Raw genomic sequence first — 18646 nt, forward strand, 5'->3', positions numbered from 1 at the left:
ATTGGGGATTTTTGTCTGGGACATAATTCAGAATGGTTAAAAATGCCATGTTGTAGACTTTGCATACCAGCATAGCTAATTTGGAGTTACTGAGAATTGATACAGTGAGTTCTTACATGCCAGCTCACCTCTGCATTCCTAATTTTCTTAGTTTCCTTTACTGCTTGCTATGACATTAATGTTACCATGTACTTATAGCAATTCCTACTTTTTTTTCAACACTTAAGAATAACTGTGTATTAATTACAGAATTAAACCAGTCATATTAAGTAGAACAGACCAAAAAAAAACTACTAAGAGGCATAATGTATTAAGTTGTTCATTAACAGTCAGGGCTATGCTGATCAAGTCACCGTTTCTCATAGTGTCCACTTCACTTCAACAGGTTTCCTTTTTGGTGTTCAGTCAGTTGTCACCGATCAGGGTGAACATATGGATTTCGTTGTTTCTTACTGCGGTATAGTATTCTAAAGAGTACATATCCCATAATTTCTTTATCCAGTCTATCGTTGATGGGCATGTAGGTTGGTTCCAGGTCTTGGCTATTGTGAATTGTGCTGCGATAAACATTTAGGGTGCCAATTTAAATTCCTTTGGATAAATTCCAAGGAGTGGATGGCTGGGTCGAATGGTGGGGTTATCTTCATGTTTCTGAGGAATCTCCAGACTGACTTCCATAGTGGCTTGACCAGTTTGCATTCCCACCAACAGAAACCCTTCAAGATATTGGCACAGGCAAATAATTTCTGGAAAAGACCCGGGAGGCACAGGCAGTCAAAGCCAAAATCAACTATTGGGATTGCATCAAATTGAGAAGTTTCTGTACTGCAAAAGAAACAGTCAGGAGAGTGAAGAGACAACCGACAGAACGGGAAAAAATATTTGCAAAGTATGTAACAGATAAAGGGTTAATAACCAGAATCTACAAAGAGATCAAGAAACTCCACAAAAACAAAACCAACAACCCACTTAAGAGATGGGCCAAGGACCTCAATAGACATTTTTCTAAAGAGGAAATCCAAATGGCCAACAGGCACATGAAAAAATGTTCAAGGTCACTATCAATCAGGGAAATGCAAATCAAAACCACAATGAGGTTTCACCTCACCCTGGTTAGAATGGCTCACATACAGAAATCTACCAACAACAGATGCTGGCGAGGATGTGGGGAAAAAGGGACAATTTCTACTTTTGATTTGAAGTGTATTGAGCCTGAGAAGATAGTCCAGGATAGTCCATTGGAGACAGTGTTCTCGATGTAGAATGAGTGTAAGTTCATGTGTGTGTTCCCTGTACACACAGAGAACTCTGTACCTACCCATTCAAATGTCCACGTATTTTTATTTTTGGAAATTGCTTTGCAATAACCTACATGATATTGGACTTCAATATAAATTATTAGAAGTCTCAAATAGAAAAAATATTATCAACTTTTATGATGTTGTTGCTAAAGTTCAACTTGACATAAATGTATGATTTCAGATTCCATATAAGTTTATGCAATTAGAATATATATTTCCCTGAATTAAGTCTGAAGTTCTATAATTGAAGCATTCATCACATACTATAAAAAATGTCAAATGCAGCATTAAGGATATAGAAGATGAAAATGTTAAATATAAAAGAAACACTTAAGCAAAAATATTGAATAAATCTGGGTGCTAATTTTTAAAAAAATTCGTCCATAACTGTTTCATAACACATATTTTCCATGAATTTTCTGAAGCCTCCTCATTGCATGGAATTCATCCTCTCCATTCCCAATTTATTTTCAGTGAATGGAGTGCATTAAGATTGACTCTATTTTTAGTTCCTACACATTAGAGAGAACAGTGGATGCTTGCTCTCTGATTTAGATTTATGTTTCTTGTTTAACTGAATAGACAACAAGCTTCATCAATGTACCAGTAATAAGTTTAACTCATCAAGAAATTATATTTTCAATTTTAGGCAAGTCACTGAATTCTGTTGTGTATTTTGTTCCTATACTGCATCTCACTTTGCGTGTACCCCTAATCAAAATCTCCCTAATGGCATCAGAGAAGTGGCTAAGCAATGAAAAATGTGTTTTACTTAACATATTAGCCACCACATTTACAGTAATTTCAGTTTAAAAAACTTTTGAGTGGAAAAATAGAGTTCGCATATATGCCCTTCTTACCCCCCTTATTAGATTTATTCTATTGGCAATACCTCACACAGGTATACAAGCACAAATGATTAGTCAGTGTTGATCCTCATTATTGCCTATAGGACATGATATCCATTTTGTTCACTCTCGTCTTGTACAGTCTGTGGTTTGGCAAAGGTTTAATGGTACCTAGCTGCCCTGATGGTGTCCTACATAAGCATCCTGAAAGTCACTTGCATTCAAGAAGTATAGGTGTCTGCAGGCATGATCCTGACCTTGGTGTTTGTGGTGGTGGGAATAAAGAGGTGACTTCCAGCTGGTATTGTCTGCTTAGAGTAAAAAAGGTATAAGTACTCAAATAGTCCCAGGTTCTCATGTGAGCACCAACCAAGGTTGTAGGTGCAAAAGCAGATCATCATGGGATTACCATGGTTAACAGCAACATGGAAGTTTTTTATGTTTTACAACTAAAGATGAAGTGATTAGAAATGCAGAATGGACATATCTGAATTCAGGCTGATTACTGGTTTCACAGTGATTGAAAACCACATGTCCTAGTGGGTATCTTTGTAAACAGGATTGGTTTGGGGTCTATGTGCTATCAAAGTGATCTGTGGCTACCCAGAACACTGGTTGAGGGAGGCTGCCCTGTTGCACTTTGAGTCATTGTAGTGTGTGATACTGGAGATTTCTGGTCTGAAAGCTTACTGAAAGCCTCACCTGATGCCTCCCTTCATGCCCTCTGATGCAATCCTGGTACATAATTTTCAAAAGTTCATGGAGTGGTTTATTTACAAACCCTTGCAACAAATGTAACTATCAGGGGTTTCTTCCTTGAATCTTTGTCTCTATGGACTTGGAGGAAATCCTGGCACCTAGGTGAAAAGGATGATTCACAAACATGTTTTTCTACTTGTGTTTTTCACCAGGACAGAAGACCTGAACTACAGAGCCTCGGGGCAGAAAAGTATCAGATTCCCCCATGGACGAGTGGACAGCTGGTGGAAAGAGGTCAGATGGAGCAGTATTAAAGTGACTTGTTTCAAGCAGTCACACACACACACACACACACACACACTATGTATCCACCTGCATGACCCTGCATGTTCCAGTGCTCTTGTCTCATAGGGTTTTTCACAGATGTTTTCTTTGATTTTTCTGTTGCTCTTTCTGCAGCTGTATCTCCTTGTGACATGTCAGGATGGTCATGACTGCTATTCCCAGATGGAACAGAGTTTTTACAAGGATGGAGATATTGAGATCACTGCTTTTTTGCACATTTACACATATGATGTTCCCAGAATCGAGAGAAGTTTCATCAAATATCGCAGATTCAGCTGGTAAGTTCTCCTTGCCATAACCATTTTCCATTTATTTACATATTAGCTACTTGTTATTGGGTCTGCAAATGGATAGGCAAATATGTTCTGTATCCCTGCCATGTCCATCTTCTGTCCCTCCTAAAAACTGCTGGTAATTGATTTGGGGCATGAGGAAGACATTTCTTTCTGCCTGGCACCGTGGATGGCTCAGGGAAATGTTGTCTTATCAGAGGGGGAACCAGAATCTGGTCGGTATCCTCCTGTCCTTCCCTGTCCACTTTCATCAGCTCAGGGGCCTATTGTGCCTCAGTAGTAGATTCTTACAGAACCCATGCACTGAAATGAATGAACTGAATTACATGAGCTCTTCCACATGTGCTCACACTCTTTTCTGCTACGTACTAGATTTGGGGCCATGAGAACACTTCATTTCTTCTACAGTTGTAAAGGAGAAAAGATTCAAAATTTTTTCTATGTAAAAGTAATCTCAGGGCAACAGCTTTGCACAAATATAATAATTATATTTTACTGATGAATATACCCATAAGAATTTCAATGGTTGTAATTTACTACATTTATAGTGTTTCCCTGATTCTGCCTCTTCTGGGCAAAATAGATTTCTTAAGGGGGATTATTCTGTTTTTGCCCCTCTTGAAGATCCTTTATTTATAACTAAATATAAATATTTCATATACATATATAGAATATATAAATTTCATGCATGCAGAATATAGTATCTTGTAGGACAGCGGAATTGTTTTCTTCAAACCTGTTTATGAGGGTGCCAATTTTCTAATTGTTTTCTACTGTAAGGCTACAGGAAGTAGGTTGTCTCTGCATAGAACTTTGGTAGAAGGTAGCTATTAGGACATAGATCATTTCAGTATCATTAAAGCCAATGGATTTGAGAAGTATAGTTGTTGCCACCAAGGTGATGAAACTGATTCAGTATTTTAGGCATTTGTCCAAATATCTCTGCAGAAAAAAATCTAATGGATACTAGCTTGGTGTAGCAATATTACTCACTTCACATTGATTTTTATAAATTTACCTAACTTAATATGTGTCCATGGGGTCCAATTCATGAAATATTTATTCATTAGTAGTAGTATTCCCCCTGGTTATGCATGCAGCACATCATTTAAGTGTACCCTTAATGATGGAGATGAGGAAATAGTGACTTTCCAGTAGTAGGAAAAGAGGCTATGAATAGAGCCCAAGTTTCTCCAAGATGTATGCCATGCAAACTGGTGATCATAATCAAATCTTAATAAACCCAGGGAAAATATCTGTGTTGATGATACTTGGAAAAACAAGAAATACTTAACTGTCAATAGATTTAGGTGTTATACCTTCCAATGTTAGCTTCACTAACTTTAGAATATACAACAGTTACTGATAAACTGTTTTTAGAGATAAAGAGCACAGCATAAAAGAGATAAACTCTTACAAATTCCAGTGTGTCAAAGGGCCATCTAGACATTTTGGTACAAGGCAGCAGCTGGAGAAAGAAATGAGAGGATGCGGAACAATGGAAGTGTCATAGTAATGAGGAGAGAAACAGATATATGAAATACAAAACTGAATTTTATTTGATTCATAATAATGATTTTCAAATTTCCTCATTCTACAAAGTATGAATGACATATTTGGATATCAAATATGTATGCAAATTATATATACATAAAAAACTATATATATAGCTACTGTGTGCATGGTTATAGTATACCTATGTGTAGATATATAGAGAGAATACATATATAATATGCGTACATATATCCATATTATGTTACAGCAAGGACCAAGAACTGAAAAACTGTCACTTCCTCTGGAGCACACAGTGACCCTTAACAAGCAGTGTATGTGACCTGGTCTATTCATAAGGAATTAACACACAGGACATCAGAAATAAATACAAGGGGCTCCTCATTTGCATTTTTTGTGAAATGTCAGATCCTAGAAAGTAGAAATGCATCATTTTCTTTGCATGGAAGGCTATTTATATTCAATATTGTAGGAAAAGTTGAGTGAAGAAGGCCTGTTTGCAGTAAATACTGATATCACTCATAATGAAAAGTAGAAATGCATCATTTCCTTCACATGTAAGGCTATTTATATTCAATATTGTATGAAAACGTGAGTGAAGAAGGCCGGTTTGGAGTAAATACTGATACTACTCATAATGATTTACTTTCACATATGTTTAGTGTTCTAAATGCATGACTGGCTTAATTGTAAAGCATCAGGTGCCTCGCAGCCCAGTGATTCATGTTCACCTAGGGAGTATTTCCAGCTTCTCTAAAGTACTCCTCCCTTTTCACTATTTCCCTTCTTTCAATCTCTGAATTCGATTTTATTTTCTTGACTTGTGATGCTGGTTGATGGGTAAGTATGATGGGGAAGAGATTTTTCAGGATCAATTACAGACTCCCATCTACCATTCTCAGTACTGTGACATCATCCCTCTTTTTGAACACATAGCCTTCAATTGAGTTACTCTCTTTTCCCTTTACAACCTGCAGCCTTATGATCGTATGACTGCTATTTCAAGAAGCACTTAATGATGTGGTAAGATGAAGAATCATTGTAGTTTGTGGATGTAGGAAACATTTAGAGGCAGTGCTAAAGATGATACGCGTTTCCTTGTCATGCTTTCTTTGACAACTGGAGTGTACTCCTAGGTGTGCATGAACTTTAGAGAGGGCATTCCAGAGCCTGTTGTAGTATTTACTTTAGATATCAAATATAAAAACTTAGAAGAAGTAGCTGTTGCCAGAGATGATTAAAATTGATGAGGTTTGCATCCAAAAATAAGATCATGCTCTTTGGCTACATGGACAACCATGTGATAACATGCCCAAGACATTATGATGTAAAAGCAGATCTAATTTTTCAGAATCATTTAGGCTTGGAAACCAGTAAAAGTTGGTAGCAGCTTTGGTTCTGGTGAGGACATGTGTCCTGCAAATACAACAGTTCACACTCTGTACTCAGCAAATCTGCACATACGGATTAGAACATATGAATTTTGGCCATGACCAATCCATCTCTCACAGTAATCACAGAATTGAAGATAATCTGGATTGGAGGCTTTTCCCTTAAAGATCCTTGTGCATTTCATGCAGGTTTAAGTCCAAAAACTACCAGTATGTTCTGGCCTTGGTTTTCGCTATTGAGGAGATCAACAAAAACCCCTATCTTTTACCCAACATGACCTTGGGATTTGGTCTCTACAATGTCATGCACAGTCATATGACTGTGATGGAGAACCCCTTCATTTGGCTTGCGGGACTGGAAAAGCACATTCCTAATTACACATGTAGGAAACAGAGCAAGTCTGTTGCTGTAATATCAGAAAGCAGCACTGCTGTCCAAATGGGGACACTGCTGGAACTCTACAAAATTCCACAGGTGAGTGTGTAGTGAAAAAGTGGGATAAAGTACATCATCTTAGGTGCCTTACTTAGAACCAAAAATTAAAGTGACAGAGACCTTATACATTTGACACAGTATGTGATCTAAAGAGAATGCGCACAGAGCTTTTGTGGATTAGCTACATTTCTTCTGAAGCAGCGGTGTGGGTGAGTGAAAAGGAGAAATGTTTTTCTCAACCTGTGAGTCTAATGATTCATGAACTAGGAAGATCTCATGTAGTGGGAGATGAGAAAAATGAAATATTCTAAAATCTGACATTTCCATTATCTGCTTAAATTTTTTCAGGAATAATATTTTACACTACAACAATAACCTTACACAGATTTCTTGCCTTTTCCCTTAGCTGACTCTTGGGCCTTTTGAACCTCTTCTGAGTGACAGTGGTCAGTTCCCTTCCCTCTATCAGATGGCACCCAAAGACACTTCTCTGGCCCGTGGCATGGTCTCCTTGATGCTCCACTTTGGGTGGACCTGGGTGGGTTTGGCCATCTCAGACCTCCCAAAAGGTGTTCAGTTTATGACTGATTTGAAAGTAGAGTTGCAGAAGAATGGCATCTGTGTAGACTTTGTGGAATTTATCCCAGCCACTGTAGAGGCACTTTCTTCATTCCAAAGTATGTTTCATATACAGATCCTAAAATCATCAGCAAATGTGGTGATTCTTTTCTGTGTCACTGAGTCACTCATAGGCACCAGCTTTCATTCATGGAGGGAGTTAATGATGTGGAAAGTCTGGGTCACCACCTCACAATGGGATTTTGCCAGTTCTGAGGTACCTTTCCTGTTCCACTCATTCCATGGGACCCTCATTTTTTCAGACCACCATAGTGAGATCTCTGGTTTCAAAAACTTTCTTCGGACAGCTAACCCTTCCAAGTACCCAGAAGACTCTTACCTCTCCAGATTCTGGTCACTGGCTTTTAATTGCTCAGTTACTGGGACATCCTGTAAAACTTTGCAGAACTGTCCACTGAATGCTTCCTTGGAATCATTGCCTCCGCATCATTTTGATATGACCATGAGTGATGGGAGTTACAACATATACAATGCTGTGTATGCTGTGGCCCATAGTATACATGAGATGCTTCTACAAGAGGTAGAAATGCAGCCAGTGAACAATGGGACAAAGGTGGCATTTTCTCCCTGGCAGGTAACTTGGTTTCCATTGTTGACAGGTACTCCTGAAGTGATCCCCTTAAGAGCTTCTGCAGGTGTTCAATCCAAGTAGCTTGGGAACCTTTCTGCAAAACAGAAGATAAAAATGAGCCTCTGCCTGTAATTTGTCATTAGCAAAAGGGCTCCAAGGAAAAGTGGGAAGGTAATTTGGATAAGCATCAATGCTGTGACTTAAAATACTCTCCAATTTTGTCAATTTAATTTTGACATGTGAAATACCTAGACTGTGTTATTCCATTTTCAACTTCAGCAGTACAGTAATTATTTTCAGGTTCAAATGTCACTGAGGATGTTCATCTACAATGAACATAAGGAATCTCATATAATTTGCACAGTTCTTTATTCTAGTAACTTTATTACAGCTAGTTCTCCTAGGTACACTGAGAAAATGAGTATTGGCAGCTTGGAATGTACTATTGGAAATGGTCTGAATCTGGCCAGTGCTGCAGCTCAGTAGGCTAATCTTCCACCTTGTGGTGCCAGCACACCAGGTTCTAGTCCCGGTCAGGGCACCGGATTCTGTCCCGATTGCCCTTCTTCCAGGCCAGCTCTCTGCTGTGGCCAGGGAGTGCAGTGGAGGATGGCCCAAGTGCTTGGGCCCTGCACCCCATGGGAGACCAGGACAAGTACCTGGCTCCTGCCTTCAGATCAGCGCAGTGCACCAGCAGCAGTGTGCCAGCCACGGTGGCCATTGGATGGTGAACCATCGGCAAAGGAAGACCTTTCTCTCTGTACCTCTCTCTCTCACTGTCCACTCTGCCTGTCAAAAAAAAAAGGAAATGGTCTGAAACTCACAGCTAGATATTTTTGATTCCCCTTGTTTTTGTAGAAAAATGAGTGAAATCATACTTACCTTGATGTAGTTCTCATCAGGTTTTTTTTTTTTTTTCTTCAATTCATTGGGTGGCCCTAAACAGGTTCAATTGTTTATTTGTGATTACAGACAAAGAGAGGTTTTCTCTAACCTGGGTTTCATGTGTTATTACTTGGGCAGTCTTCATGAGAATATGATGCATTTTTTCAGTTGCACCCATTTCTGAAGAATATCCAATTTACCAATCCAGCTGGTGACCTAGTAAATTTGAATCAGAAGAGAAATTTGGAAGCTGAATATGACATTCTCAACTTTTGGAATTTTCCATATGGTTTTGGACGTAAGGTTAAAGTAGGACGGTTTTCCCCATACGTTTCACAGAGTGAACAGTTGTCTCTCTCTGAGAATTTGATAGAGTGGGCCACAGGAATTACAGAGGTAAGTAGGACTGATCATAAGTTTCACATGACACATTGTTACCCCCCAACTGCTAAGGGAGTATGTGCAGTATGGCTTATTAGAAAGACACTTAGAGACATTAAACCACTCCACTTCCAATCCAAATACTTTCTTATGTTTTTAGTGTCTGAGGAAGGACAGTACACACATTTGTTCGTGCAAGTCTTTTGAATCTATTTAAGAAAATCAAATAGAATGTTGTCATTGTGCCAGAAACAGATGTTTACAGTTTCAGTGAACAGGTTTGCAGGACTTGAAAACCCTCTACTTGGAACTTATGTAATAGTCTGAATTATGACCAACACTCATCTGATTTTCGCTCAGATTCCACACTCAGTATGCAGTGTGAGTTGCAGCCCTGGATTCAGGAAAACCCCTCTGGAGGGAAAGCCTGCCTGTTGTTTTGATTGCACACCTTGTCCTGGGAATGAGATTTCCAATCAGACAGGTAAGTCGGTGCCTGCCTCTTGGAGAAGTTGCCACCTGTTTCTTAAATTATCAACTGATCCATGGAAAGAAAATCTGTGGAATATGACTGCTGAGAACAGTCTTTCCCCCCTCAGGTAGCAATTAACCCTTATAATCAATAATAATCCACACAAGAATAAAACTTTCCGCAATACATTCTGTATTATTTAGGAAAGCATACAAAAGACTGAATGTCTCTGGAATGCTGACCATGTTGGAGTTCAGGCTGATATACCTATGGTAAAAAATGAATAGAAACCAAGATTGGAGAATATTCACCCCATAAAACAGTGTGGCATTTCTAAGATTTATTGCATGAATCAGAACTATGCTATCACATGTATCATAAAGATTTTCCAGTTTTTGCTTCTGTTGTATGAATAGTTATTTGTACCATATATTTAGTATCATTCTAATTTTTTGAAACCTATTGTTGATAATGTAAGGTTCTGGCACCAGAGTACAGTCCATGGGAGTAGTGTGGTGTATGTGCTAATTCAGTATAGGAAAACTCATATCTGAGTTCCTTGTGCATGTATAGGTAAAAATACTTTCACCAAATTCAAGTGCACCATGCTTGCAGTGAGAAAGCACAACTCTAAACAAACTGTGTGTTATATGAAAAACTGTCTTAGAAATCATAGAGTATCTCATCCTGGGGATAATACTCATCAAATATCATAAATGGGGCTAATCTTAGCCTTTGACAAAAGTCATTGCTGCTCAAAATATAAATCTTTAAGAACCTTCTTATGCTTACATATGTACACACATTTATAAAATTCATATCAAAAGAACTCAAGCTGACATACACGGTAATAAGTATGCATAGTGGACCTGGCACTGTGGCACAGTGGGTTTAAGCCCTGGCCTGAAGCACCAGCACCCCATATGGGTGCCGGTTCTAGTCCCAACTGCTCATCTTCTGATCCAGTTCTCTGCTGTGGCTGGGATAGCAGTAGAAGATGGCCCAAGTCCTTGGGCCAATACACACACATGAGAGACTCTGAAGCTGTCTTCAGATCAGCACAGCTCTGGCTGCTGCAGCCATCTGAGGAGTGAACCAGTAGATGGAAGACCTCACTCTGTCTCTACCTCCCTCTGTAACTCTGTCTTTAAAAAAATAAGTATGCATACCAAGGTAGGTCAATGACTGCAAGTTCAGCACAAGCCCTTAAAGGTAAAATGTGGACATTATAAGGAAATTGAAGTAAGTAAAAATTGGAAGAATTTAAAGTTGGTGATCATAAACAAGATTTATGAACCTCAGCAAGATGGAACAGTGTGAACAGTAAGATTACTCTATCTGTGTGTGTGTGTGTGTGTGTGTATACACAGAGAGCACTGAAGGGGTCTATTTAGATGTAAAAATACTAATATTAGAGCTTATTAATCATTTAATTCTGATACATTGAAAAATATAAAATAAATTCAGATATTCTCAGATAGAAATATTATGAAATATGTTGAGCAATATTTGAAAAATCCAAATATCCTCACAGTTATTAAAATAATTCCCAATACTTGAGTTATGATAAACAATTTTCAGATGAACTCCTTTCTCAACTCCTATGGAGAACAGGAAAAATGGAAAAATTCTGTTTCTTCTATGGGAACATCTCAAGTTGATGATCAAATACTGCCAGATATTTCAGCAAAATGAAATTGTAAGACACTGTTGTTGAAATAAATTCATACATTTGAAATCTCAAACAATGTAAATCCAACAGTATTTTTTAAATAGGCTACATCTTGCACAAAGAGTTTCATAAAATCTAATTCAGTTTATAGTACATGAAAATTTTAATATTAATTAGCATAACTGAAGAAAAATAGTTAATAAAATCTAAGTGATCTATGAATTGTAAACAAAGAACAAAACCACTCAAACATGACGAAAAGAAGGATTAGCTTTCAATCCTAAAGAGTATTTTAGAATGCTACAAAACATGGAAATTAAGACTGAAGATTGGATACAAAGTTGACGAAATAACGCAACTTCTACAGAAAATTACCATGCATATTTTCAAAAAAGAATGACATTCAACTTACTGAAAAGGAAGATATAAAAGTGGCATCATTTAAAGTGATATTGGGATGGTGTAATGAAATCAGTGAATTGATAATTGAATTAAGTAGTGCTGGTGTACAAAATTGTACAAAGGAGTTAATTTTCCTTACCAATTCTGGAAACCAAAGCTCCAAAAGATGGCACTTGTAATGTCTCAAAAGTATGAAATATACAAAGGTAAGACTAAATATTGGAAGAAATCTGCAAGTTGAGACATCAGTCATCAATGGAGCAATATTTTGAAAATAGGAGGGTACAGATAGAGCTGGAGAGAAAATTCATGTTCAAAGATAAAAAGACAGGAAAGTGGAAATATGGAGTAAGTTTCAAGCTGGTCTACAGACTGACTCTGATTACAGGCAGCATCCTAGTGTGTTCTTTGATGAAAACATTCAAGGGTGAAAGCTAATCCAGCTGGTATCAAGTGTACAGCTGTTCTGTGTCTCTCTAGAACCTGACCATTTGCCTTCTAATGGTGGTTTGTCAATCAGTGCTTTCCCCTATCATGACATAATCCAGATTCTACCTTAAAGAGATATGTTTTAGTGAGATCACTAGGTGATTTCTGTGCAACCCAAATTCACAAAGTATATCTTCCAGTCCATGATTTTAAGAGTGGGAACCTGGGGCCGGTGCTGTGGTATAGTAGGTTAAGCCTCTGGCTGGGATTCTAGCATCCCAGTTGGTCAGCAGTTTCAGTCCCAGCTGCTTCACTTCTAATGCAGCTCTCTCCTGATGCTTGGGAAAGCAGCTGAAGATGGCCCAAGTTTCGGAGCTCACACCAATACAGGAAGCCCAGAAGAAGCTCCCAGTTACTGGCTTCAAAACAGATGAGGTCCAGCTATTAATGTCTTTTGGGGTGTGAATCACTGGGGGAAGATCATTCCCCTCCTCTTTTTACCTCTTTCCCTTTCTCCCTGTCTCTTTCTCCCTGTCCTCTTCTCCTTCTTTCCCTCTCTCTCCATTCTGCTTCTCCTCCTCCTTCTGAAACTCTGACATTCATGTAAATTATTAATAAATGAATACTCACTAAAACAAAGACTGCAACCATTGGGTGGTTGAATAGGCCATGAGAGTACAGAGGGAATAGCACCATTAAAAGAAGGGCTCATTTCAGGCATGGAAAGCCATGACTCTGCAGTAAAAAATAGACTACATGGAGGATCTCTGTGAGACCTCTGTTGAAAGAAAAGGTCATCAAAAAGGGATGTACTCTTCTCTGAAGTGAGGAGAGAGCAACCACTTTGCGTATGGCCCTGTCCAAATACTGACAGAGTCTCTGGTCACAAAAGGCTCCCATAGCCTTGGCAGATCATGGCAAGAGCCTCAGGTGATCACTGACATCATACATACATAAACATGTTAATCATTAAAGTAACAACAGAGGTCACTGTGTACTTAGTCCCCATGTAGGACCTCTGTCCCTAATGAGTTGTACTATGAGAATCGACTGCAAATTTTGTTCCTAAACTGTGCTGTATATGTGGTCTGTGTGTGTGGATACCAACTGTTGAAATCTATGCTTAACATGGAGTTGGTCCTCTGTATTTGAAATCAAACTAAAAATGAACCATAATGAAGAAGTAGATGGTAGAGGAAGAGGAAGAAGGAGGTGTGATGGGTGTGGGAGTGGGAGGGTGGGTATAGTGAAAAGAACCCCTATATTCCTAAAGGTGAATGTATGAAAAATGCAATCATTAAATAAAAACTTAACAATCAAAGGCTGCTGCTTGCTCTTGTTCCAAGTGAGCATGCAGCAGAATATGCCCTGTATAAGGGCAGAGTAGCCCTCACCACACATGGAACCCCCTGGCATCTTGATCATCAGTTCCCTATCTGAAGAAACAATGAAGAAGGAATTTGTGGTGTTAAAATAACACAGGTTAAGGTATGTTTTAAAGCACCATGAATAGTTTCCGAGAATAGCCCTTATGGCTTCGTTAGGAGAAAAAGAGAATGTACTCATCATTATGTAAGGTACTTAGGAAGATGAAGTATTAACTGGCTAACATGAGGAAGATGGACATAAATAATTGCCAATAATTTTATATGTCATCTTATATGCTGTCTTTCACATCAAATAAGGACTATTTGCCTAAACTAGCTACAATGGGTATTCTAGAAGGTACTTGTGAATCAAGAATAACTGAACTTGGGATGATGTTTATTACATTTCTCACCAGATATGGACCAATGTGTGAACTGTCCAGATCTTCAGTATGCCAACACAGAGCGAGACCAGTGCTTCCACAAAAAAGTGACCTTTCTGTCGTTTGAAGATCCCCTGGGGATGACCCTGGTCTGCACAGCTCTGTGCTTTTCTATCCTCGCAGTTGTTTTTCTTGGTATCTTTGTGAAGCACCGAGACACTCCCATAGTCAAGGCCAACAATCGTTGTCTCAGCTATATCCTGCTCATTGCCCTCACCTTTTGCTTCCTCTGCTCCTTACTGTTCATTGGTCATCCCAACACAACCACCTGTGTCCTCCAGCAGACCATGTTTGGAGTGGCATTCACCGCAGCTATTTCCACCATCCTGGCCAAAACTATCACTGTGCTTCTGGCCTTCAAGGTCACTGCCCCAGGGAAAAGAATGAGACACTGGCTGCTATCAGGGGTACCTAACTCCATTATTCCCATCTGCTCCCTGATCCAACTGGCTCTCTGTGCCATCTGGATTGGGACTTCTCCTCCCTTTATTGACACAGATGCACACTCTGAGCATGGCCACATCATCCTGGTGTGCAACAAGGGCTCAGTCACTGCCTTCTACTGTGTCCTGGGCTACCTGGGTTCCTTGGCCCTGGTGAGCTTCACTGTGGCTTTCCTAGCCAGGAATCTGCCTGACACCTTCAATGAGGCCAAATTCCTGACGTTCAGCATGCTGGTGTTTTGCAGTGTCTGGGTGACCTTCCTGCCTGTCTACTACAGCACCAAGGGGAAGGTCATGGTGGCTGTGGAGGTCTTCTCCATCTTGTGCTCCAGTGCGGGGCTCCTGGGCTGCATCTTTGTTCCCAAGTGCTACATTATTCTCTTCAGACCTGAGAAGAATGCTTTGAAAGGATTAAGGGATAGAATAGTTTCCAAGGAAACAGATGTTCTGAAGAATAGCTCTTAAGTCTCTCGCAGTTTTCAATGGTTAGAAACTAAGATTTATAAAACCAATTTTGCATTGTGATGTTATAAAAAAATTACACAATGTAACCATATTATGAATGTTTTATGCTTCTCTTAAAATGTATTTGTTCTGAAGCACCAACTCATAGAAAAGAAAGGGAGAGTAGGAAAAACCTTCCATCTGGTGATAGACGCTGAAGATATCTGCTGTGGCCCAGTGCTGGTTCTTGCCAAACGAAGATTATTTCAGTTGTCCATTTGAGTGTCAGCATCTTATGCCATCTTCTACTGCTTTTTCTGGATCATTAACAGGGAGCTGCATTCCAAGTGGAACAGCCAGGATATGAACTGGCACCCACATTGGATGTCATAGTTACAAGCGGTGGTTATATCCACTACACCCTCATGCTGGTCCCAATCCTCCTTTCTTCAAAAATAATACTGTGTATAAATTTCTTAGTCTGAGTTTCATGTTCACAAACACAAACTGATCTCAGATAAAGTCTCTCCTTGAAACTTTTCATTGCTTTTCATTTCTGTGTTTTCATTGTCACCTGGTGGACATGGTAATATACTTATTTTAATAAAATGAGTTACACGTTTGCTGTTTTCTAAGATTTATTCATTTATTTGAAAGAGTTTACACAGAGAGAGGAGAGGCAGAGGAAGAGAGGTCTTCCATCTGTTCAGTTCACTTCCTATTAGCCGCATTGGATAGAGCTGCACTGACCTGAAGAAAGGAGCCAGGGTTTCCTGGTGCAGGGTCCCAGAGACTTGGGCCATTTTCTGCTGCTTTCCCAGGCCATAGCAGAGAGCTGGATGAGAAATGGAGCACCAGTTCTCAAACTGGCCCCCATATGGAATGGCGGGGCTTCAGGCCAGGGTGCTAACCTGCTGTACCACAGCGTCTGCCCCTGTTTGCTGCTTTTATTCATTCATTAGTGTATTTATTCATTCATTATTCATTTACTATTAATGTCAGCTTTATAATAGAGTTGCAATATTTCAGTGTAAATATTAGACATGTTAAATCATTTTAATGTGTATAATGCATTGTCCTGAAACTCTTGTAGTACAACACATTAAGGACAGAAGTCCAGCATGGGGAGCAAGTGCACAGTGAATCCTGTTGTTGATTTAACAACTGACACTCTTAGCTATGATGTCAGTGATCACCTGAGGCTCTTGACATGAGCTGCTAAGGTTATGGAAGCCTTTTGAATTCACAAACTCTGTCAGTTTTTTATTCAGGGGCATATGTGAAGTGGAAGTTCTATGCTCCCTTCAGCATAAAGTACATCCTTCTTTGATGGCTTTTTCTTTCCACTGGGGTCTCACTCACAGAGATACTTCATGCAGAACCATTTTTGCCACTATGTCTTGTCTTTCCATGCCTGAAATTCTCTCATCATGTTTTCAGTCAGGCCTCAGGGGCTGATTCTGAGGTCAGAGTGCTGTTTAGGGTGTTTGTCATTCTATGAGTCTGTTGTGTTGACTGCTTCCCATGTTGGAACTTTCCCTTCTTTGTAATTATGTCTATTGTTATTATCAGGCACTTGGTCTTATTTATGTGATCCCTTTGCCTGATGTTCCTATGTATATGATCAAGTCCATACTTAATATGATCACTTTTACACATAAGATGGGAACAGAGCCACCCAGCTAAATGGGATTTGGAGTCCATGGAACATTTTTAGCTTCACCATTAGGGGTAGGTTTGTGTGAATGTGTGCTGATCTGTACCGCTCCTCCCTCTTCCATTCCCATTCTTATTTTGAACTGGAATCTATTTTCAATTCATAATACATTTATGATTAATTCTAGCTTAAGTAAGGAGTTTAGCTAATGGTATTAAGTAGAGAAGAAAAAAAGAATGAAGAACTAGATAAAGTGAAATAATAAAGTGCTCCTCGACAGTCAAACCAAGGCCACGGGCTGTTCAAGTAATTGCTTCTCATAGTGTTTATTTCGCTTCTACAGGTTTCCTTTTAGGTGCTCTGTTGGTTGTCACAAATCAGAGAGAAGATATGACATTTGTCCCTTTGGGACTGGCTTCTTTCACTAAGTATGATATTTTCCAGATTCATCCATTTGTTGTAAATGACCAAATTTCATTCTTTTAAACTGCTGATAGTTTTCCATATAGTACATATCCCATAGTTTCTTTCTTTCTTTTTTTGACAGGCAGAATGGACAGTGAGTGACACAGAGAGAAAGGTCTTCCTTTTCCATTGGTTCACCCCCCCCAATGTCCGATGCACCTGGAGCAGTGTGGCTGGTGCTCCAGGCTGTTCTGAAGCTAGGAGCCAGGTGCTTCTCCTGGTCTCCCATGTGGTTGCAGGGCCCAAGCACTTAGGCCATCCTCCACTGTACTCCTGGGCCACAGCAGAGAACTGGACTGGAAGAGGAGCAACCAGGACAGAATCCAGTGCCCTGAGTGGGACTAGAACCCAGGGTGTTGGCACCGCAGGTGGAGGATTAGCCTAGTGAGCTGTGGCACCGGCTCCATAGTTTATCTAGTCTTTGGTTAATGGGCATTTAGGTTGATTCCATATCTTGGCTATTGTGAATTGAGCTACAATAAACATACAGGTGCAGATGTCTCTTTTATTTGCTGACTTCATTTCCTTTGGGTACATTCCAAGGAGTGGGATGGATGGATCCTAGGGTAGGGCTATATTCAGATTTCTGAGGTATCTCAAAACTGTTTTCCATGGTGGCTTTACCAGTTTGCATTCCCAGCAGCAGTGAATTAGGGTACCTTATTTCCCACATCCTCACTGGCATTTTTGTTTGTTGATTTCAGTATGAGAGCCATTCTAACTGGAGTGTGGTGAAACCTCATTGTGGTTTTCATTTGCATCTCCCTAATGGCTAGTGATCCTGAGCATTTTTTCATGTGTCTGTAGGCCACTTGCATTTTGTTTTTTGAGAAATGCCTACATGCTTTGCCCACTTCTTGACTAGGTTGTTTCCTTGGCTATTGTTGAGTTGTTTGATCGCTTTATATATTCTGGTTATTAATCCTTTATCACTTGTGTGGTTTGCAAATAATTTATCCCATTCTACTTGTTGCTTCTTTACTTTACTGTTTGTTTTCCATACAGAAGCTTTGCAATTTGATGTAATCCCACTTGTTAATCTGGGTTTTTATTGCCTGTGCCTCTGGGGTCTTTTCAAGGAACACTGTGCTTAGGCTGATGTCTTGCAGGGTTTCCCCAATGCTCTCTAGTACATTGATGGTATTGGGTCATAGATTTAGGTCTATAATCCATTTTGAATGGATTTTTTGTGTAAGGAAGGGGCCTTGCTTCATATTTCTGCATGTGGAAATCCCTGTCCTTGCTCTAGGGAGTGGTTTTATCTACTTGAATGAATATAAGTTGGCTGTTATAGATTTTTGGATTGATTTCTGCATTTCTATTCTGTTCCATTGGTGTATGCATCTGTTTTTGTACCAATACCATGCTGTTTTGATATTAACTGCTTTGTAGTATGTCTTTAAATCTGGTATTGTGATGCCTCTGGTTGTATTTGTGTTGTCTAAGATTGTTTACTTATCCTAGACCTCTTGGGTTTCCAAACGAATTTCAACATCATCTATTCTACATCTGAGAAGAATGTATTTGCTATTTTGAATGGTATTGCATTGA

The 18646-nt window shown here is 39.4% G+C and overlaps 1 protein-coding gene across 1 annotated transcript; it reads left to right on the forward strand.

The window, feature by feature from the left end:
• The first annotated feature begins 2256 nt into the window (after positions 1-2256).
• On the forward strand, positions 2257-14994 carry LOC100340206 (vomeronasal type-2 receptor 116). Its single transcript, XM_089316321.1, has 7 exons — positions 2257-2475; positions 3308-3471; positions 6579-6864; positions 7232-8038; positions 9089-9316; positions 9662-9785; positions 14060-14994. Exons 1-7 carry the CDS (start codon positions 2257-2259, stop codon positions 14992-14994), a joined length of 2763 nt encoding a protein of 920 aa, XP_089172447.1.
• Positions 14995-18646: the final 3652 nt, after the last annotated feature.

This window comes from Oryctolagus cuniculus, chromosome 16 (assembly GCF_051225735.1).
Source record: "Oryctolagus cuniculus isolate XC-2025 breed Fujian yellow rabbit chromosome 16, ASM5122573v1, whole genome shotgun sequence".
Classification (NCBI taxonomy): Eukaryota; Metazoa; Chordata; class Mammalia; order Lagomorpha; family Leporidae; genus Oryctolagus; species Oryctolagus cuniculus.